General features: G+C 68.0%; 1 protein-coding gene across 1 annotated transcript; it reads left to right on the top strand.

Moving 5' to 3' along the window:
• Positions 1-378: 378 nt before the first annotated feature.
• DPYSL5 (dihydropyrimidinase like 5) lies at positions 379-5729 on the top strand. The gene is given in 9 exon segments (XM_014961565.1): positions 379-977; positions 1946-2104; positions 2832-3011; positions 3109-3177; positions 3404-3446; positions 3449-3484; positions 4409-4565; positions 5511-5662; positions 5701-5729. Coding segments are annotated over 9 exon segments (1086 nt in total). The 5' UTR covers positions 379-716.
• Positions 5730-5748: the final 19 nt, after the last annotated feature.

The raw sequence follows: 5748 nt of genomic DNA, 5'->3' as shown, positions 1-5748 counted from the left end.
GGGATGGGGCAGGGGGGGCTGGGGTCCTGACACCCCACTGCCCACGCGCCCGCCCTTTGTCTGCAGGAAGGGAGCCGTGCCTGACCCTGGGGGGGTCCCTGCGGTGGGGGCCGCTGGTGGGGTGCCAGCCCACCCCGTGCCCCCCAGGATGGGGGGGGGACACGCAGCCGTCGCGTCGCTGCTCAGACGGGTCGATGGCGCTTGACCTTCATCTCCTACATTAATTATAGATCGTGTCTGGGGCACCCCTCGCTGCTGGGAAATGGGGGGGGGGTTGGAGGTGGCGGTGGGACAGTGGGGGCGGTCTCTGGCAGAGCTGGCACCATGTGGGGCAGAGTCCCCCGGGGGGAAGGCGGGCAGCCAGCCCCAAAGATGGGGGGTCGCACCCCAAGGAGAAGCCCCCTCCCTCGCCGCAGGGTCCCTGCCCGCAGCCGGCTGAGGTCGGGAGAGCAGGGGGGGGCTCGGGCCCCCCCCTCTCCGCGGATTTCCCGGGATAATCCCGTGTTGACACGTCCCAGGGCGGGGATGGGCACGGTGGATGCGCAGCCCTGGCACTGCCCCTCGCCCCCCGCCGGGAAGGGGCGCCCACCCCCTTCCACCCTTCGGGGGTGGGCAATGGGGGTGAACCACCCCCCCCAGCCATTCCTGCGTGGGATGGGGGGCACCCTGCGTCCACCCCGGGGGGGGTCTGACGCTGGCTTGCCCCCGGCAGCGCCATGCTGGCCAACGCGGCCACCATGCGGATCCTGATCAAGGGGGGGAAGGTGGTGAACGACGACTGCACGCTGGAGGCCGACGTCTACATCGAGAACGGCATCATCCAGCAAGTGGGGCGGGAGCTGATGATCCCGGGGGGGGCCAAGGTCATCGACGCCACCGGCAAGCTGGTCATCCCCGGCGGCATCGACACCAGCACCCACTTCCACCAGACCTTCATGAACGCCACCTGCGTGGATGACTTCTACCACGGCACCAAGGTACCCCCCTTCTCCCCCCCCTCCCCACCCCCGGGGGGGGCTGCCCGCACCCCGAACCCCCCAGAGGGTGGGTTTCTCCCGGCTCGGGGCCCCCCATGGAGCGCCCCCAGCCCGGGGTGGGGGGGACACGGGATGGGGCCAGAGAGCTTGGTGGCCGGGAGCGTGTCCCCCCATCTGTCCCCACCTCCTGTGCCATGCGCCGGGTGCCGCAGCCCCCGGGGGGGTGTCGGGGGGGTGTCACGGGCAGCGCCGGGGCCGGCACCCTGCACAGAGCGGCCATTGTGCCGGTGCTGGCCGTGCCTGGCCCCAGGGTGGCCGGCACCCCTGGGTGGGGGGCTCGGCTCTGCGGCAAAGGGGCTGGGGGGACAAGGCAGTGGCCACAGACCCCCCCCGTGCCATGCCTGCCCCCCGTCCCACCGCGCCGGCGCCGCCGGCACAGGCCAATTGGCAAAGGAGCTTTGGGGATTAGCCGGGGCCGGGTGAGCCGGGGACACCACCGGCTGCGACGGCGCCCACCCTGCTGCCCACGCTGGCCACGGAGCCGGGGGGGAGCCGGGGGGGGCAACTGTTACCCTGCCAGCAGCAGGATGGGGGTCTCCAGATGTGTGGTGTGCCCAGATGTGCTGCTGCAGCAGGGTGCTGGGGGAGGGAAGGGGGCTGCTCGCACCCCAGGGTGATGTGGGGGGGTCCCTGCCCACCCCAGGGCAACGCCGTGCCCCGGGTCTCCAGATGTGTGGTGTGCCCAGATGTGCTGCTGCAGCAGGGTGCTGGGGGAGGGGAGGGGGCTGCTCGCACCCCAGGATGATGTGGGGGGGTCCCTACCCACCCCAGGGCAACGCTGTGCCCCACATGTGGCTCCCCCAGCTGGGATGGGTGGGCAGCACCGGGGGGTCCTGGTTTCCCAGTAGGGTGAATCCTCTCCCCCACCTCCAATGACAACTTGTCCCCCCCTGTCCCCCCCGCAACAGGCAGCCCTGGTGGGGGGGACGACGATGATCATCGGGCACGTCCTGCCGGAGAAGGAGACCTCGCTGGTGGAGGCCTACGAGAAGTGCCGCAGCCTGGCCGACCCCAAGGTCTGCTGCGACTACGCCCTGCACATGGGCATCACTTGGTGGGCACCCAAGGTGGGTCCGGTGGCTACCACGCGGCCATGGTACGGCTACGGCACCGCCAGCCCCCCGGGAGCATCTGCCGCGGCCGGGGGGCTAATTCCCAGCCCCACTGATCCCATTAGCTGCTTGTGGGGGTGGGCTGAGCCCCCAGGCTGCCTTTTGAGCTGCCTTGATCCCGGCTCAGCGGGGCAGGGGGTCTCTGTGGGGCTGAGCCCCCCGGTGGGGCGGGGATGGAGCTGCTGTTCTGGGCTGGGGGCGGGCACAGCAGGCACAGTCTCGGGGGGGGCATCCCACCCCAATCCTGCAGCCTGACCCCCGTGGGGGCTGGTCCCCTGTGCTTGGCACCCAGAACCCCACCCACGGCACGGCTGAGCTGCAGGGAGAGCCCCCCACATGTGATCCCCGGGCAGAGCCGGGGAGGGACGGGGATGGAGTGGGGGGCACCCTGGGGTGCATCCCAGACCCAGCACCCCCGGGATCCAGCCAGATCCCAGTGCGATTTGGGGAGTAAAACCCCCCCCCCAGCCCCAGCATCCATCACTCCCCGGATCCCCCCACTCAAATCCCACATCTGGGATGGGGGGCAAAGTGTCCACCCCTGCCCCATGGCAGGGGATATCTCACCCCACGCCTGCCCCATGGCCAAAGGGAGTGTGTCCCCCTCCCACCTGAGATGCTGTGTGTCCCCCCCACCATGCTGACCCCCCCCTCTGTGTGTGTGTCCCCCTCCCCACGGCAGGTGAAGGCGGAGATGGAGACGCTGGTGCGGGAGAAGGGGGTGAACTCCTTCCAGATGTTCATGACCTACAAGGACCTGTACATGCTGCGGGACAGCGAGCTCTACCAGGTCCTGCGCGCCTGCCGCGACATCGGCGCCATCGCCCGCGTCCACGCCGAGAACGGCGAGCTGGTGGCCGAGGTGAGTGGCCAAGGGGGGCCACCATCCCCGCCCCATGTCACCCCCCTCTCCCCCCAACCCTGACACCACCACCTCTCCATCATCCCCCCCAAAACAGGGAGCCAAGGAAGCGCTGGACCTGGGCATCACGGGGCCGGAGGGCATCGAGATCAGCCGGCCCGAGGAGGTAGGTGGCCACCAGCCATCCCCAAGTGGCTACCATGCTCCTTGGGGAGGGGGGGTTGAGGGACATCCTTGTGGTTGCCACCCACCCCCTGCGCCCAATTTTTTACACCCCTGGGATATCATGACGTCACGTGAGGTGACATCACCCTCATGTATCATGACGTCACGTGTCATCACGTGTTGTCATGTGTTGTCACATGTGTCCCACTTGCCTTTCCCCCCCCCAGCTGGAAGCTGAGGCCACGCATCGTGTCATCACCATTGCCAACAGGCGGCGGGGGACGTCATCGCCGCCGCCAAGATGCAAGGTTGGGGGGCCCGGGTGGAAGACCCCCCCTCCCCCCAAAAATCCCAGAGCGGGATGTGGCCCCCCCACCTCTCCCTGCCCCTCTTTTTGGGGTGGGATGTGGGGAAAAGCTCTGTTTCCCTTCTCCTCCCTCTCCCCGCCCTGGGATTGTGGCTGTGGGGTGGGATTTGTGGCATGGGGCAGGGGGGCAGGGACACACGCGCGTGTGAGCACGTGTGACACGGACCTGAGCGTGCGTGTGCATGGGGGGCACACGCCTGGACACGGGGCTCAAGCCCAGATTGGGGGGGGGGAACATAGCCCCCGAGACACCGACACGGGCAGAGCTCACACGGGTGTCCCTTGCACACTTGCCCCTGCACACCCTTCCCTCCTTGCACATTCCTTCTTTGCACACTTGCCCATGCACACCCCTCCCTCCTTTGCACTCACCTGTGCACACCCTTCCCTCTTGCACACCCCTCCTTCCTTTGCACACTCACCCGTGCACACCCTTCCCTCCTTGCACGCCCTTCCCTCCTTGCACACTCATCTGTGCACACCCTTTCCTCCTTGCACACCCTTCCCTCCTTTGCACACTCGCCCATGCACACCCTTTCCTCCTTGCACACCCTTCCCTCCTTTGCACACTCGCCCATTTGCCCCTGCACACCCTTCCCTCCTTGCACATTCCTTCTTTGCACACTTGCCCATGCACACCCCTCCCTCCTTTGCACTCACCTGTGCACACCCTTCCCTCTTGCACACCCCTCCTTCCTTTGCACACTCACCCGTGCACACCCTTCCCTCCTTGCACACCCTTCCCTCCTTGCACACTCATCTGTGCACACCCTTCCCTCCTTGCACACCCTTCCCTCCTTTGCACACTCACCCGTGCACACCCTTCCCTCCTTGCACGCCCGCCCCACGCGTGTTCCCTCCGCAGGGAAGGTGGTGTATGCGGAGACGACCACGGCGCACGCCACGCTCACGGGGATGCACTACTACCACCAGGACTGGTTCCACGCCGCCGCCTACGTCACCGTGCCCCCCCTGCGCCTGGACACCAACACCTCCGCCTACCTCATGAGCCTGCTCGCCAAGTGAGGGGCGCCCCCGGGTACCCCACAACCCCCCTCCCCAGCTGTGGGGTACCCCACACCCCAGGGCACGGTGGTCTCTGGGCGTCCCTGGTGTCCATCGTGCATTCCTGGCACCCTGATCCTCTGGTGATGCGCTCCCCAGACACCCCCTCCCTTGGGTACCCCATTCCCTGGGCATCGCACTGCATGGGCACTGAGCCCCCCAGGCACCCCATTCCCTGGGCACTGAGCTCCCTGGGCACCCCATTGCCAGGGCACCCCCATTCCCTGGGTACTGAACTCCTTGGGCACCCCACTCCCAGGGCACCCCCATTCCCTGGGCACTGAGCCCCCCAGGCACCCCACTGCATGGGCACCCCATTTCCTGGGCACCCCACTGCATGGGGACCCCCCTGTTCCCTGGGTGCTGAGCTCCCTGGGCACCCCTCTCTATGGCACCCCATTTCCTGGGCACTGAGCCCCCCGGGCCCCCTGTTGCTGGGTGCCCCGTGCAGTGCTCCCCAGGCATCCCTGGTGCCCATCGTGCGTTCCTGGCACCCTGATCCTCTGGTGATGTGCTCCCCAGACACCCCATCCCTTGGGTACCCCACTCCCTGGGCACCAAGCCCCCCAGGCACCCCACTACCAGGGCACCCACTGAGCTCCCTGGGCACCCCATTGCCAGGGCACCCCCATTCCCTGGGTACTGAACTCCTTGGGCACCCCACTCCCAGGGCACCCCCATTCCCTGGGCACTGAGCCCCCCAGGCACCCCACTGCATGGGCACCCCATTTCCTGGGCACCCCACTGCATGGGGACCCCCCTGTTCCCTGGGTGCTGAGCTCCCTGGGCACCCCTCTCTATGGCACCCCATTTCCTGGGCACTGAGCCCCCCGGGCCCCCTGTTGCTGGGTGCCCCGTGCAGCGTGTGCGTGTGTGTGTGTGTGTGTGTGTCCCCCCCGCAGCGACACCCTGAACATCGTGGCCTCGGACCACCGGCCCTTCAGCACCAAGCAGAAAGCCATGGGCAAGGAGGACTTCACCAAGATCCCCCACGGTGTCAGTGGGGTGCAGGACCGCATGAACATCATCTGGGAGCGAGGCGTGGTACGGGGGGGCCCCCCATACCCCCCTCCCATCCCCAGGGACCCTCAGGATGGGGCAGACCCTCCCCATCGCTTTAGGGGGGATTGGCAGGGGGTC

The sequence above is a fragment of the Calidris pugnax genome, unplaced genomic scaffold (genome assembly GCF_001431845.1).
Source record: "Calidris pugnax isolate Ruff unplaced genomic scaffold, ASM143184v1 scaffold639, whole genome shotgun sequence".
In the NCBI taxonomy this organism is placed as follows: Eukaryota; Metazoa; Chordata; class Aves; order Charadriiformes; family Scolopacidae; genus Calidris; species Calidris pugnax.
This window is presented reverse-complemented; position numbering and strand designations above follow the sequence as displayed.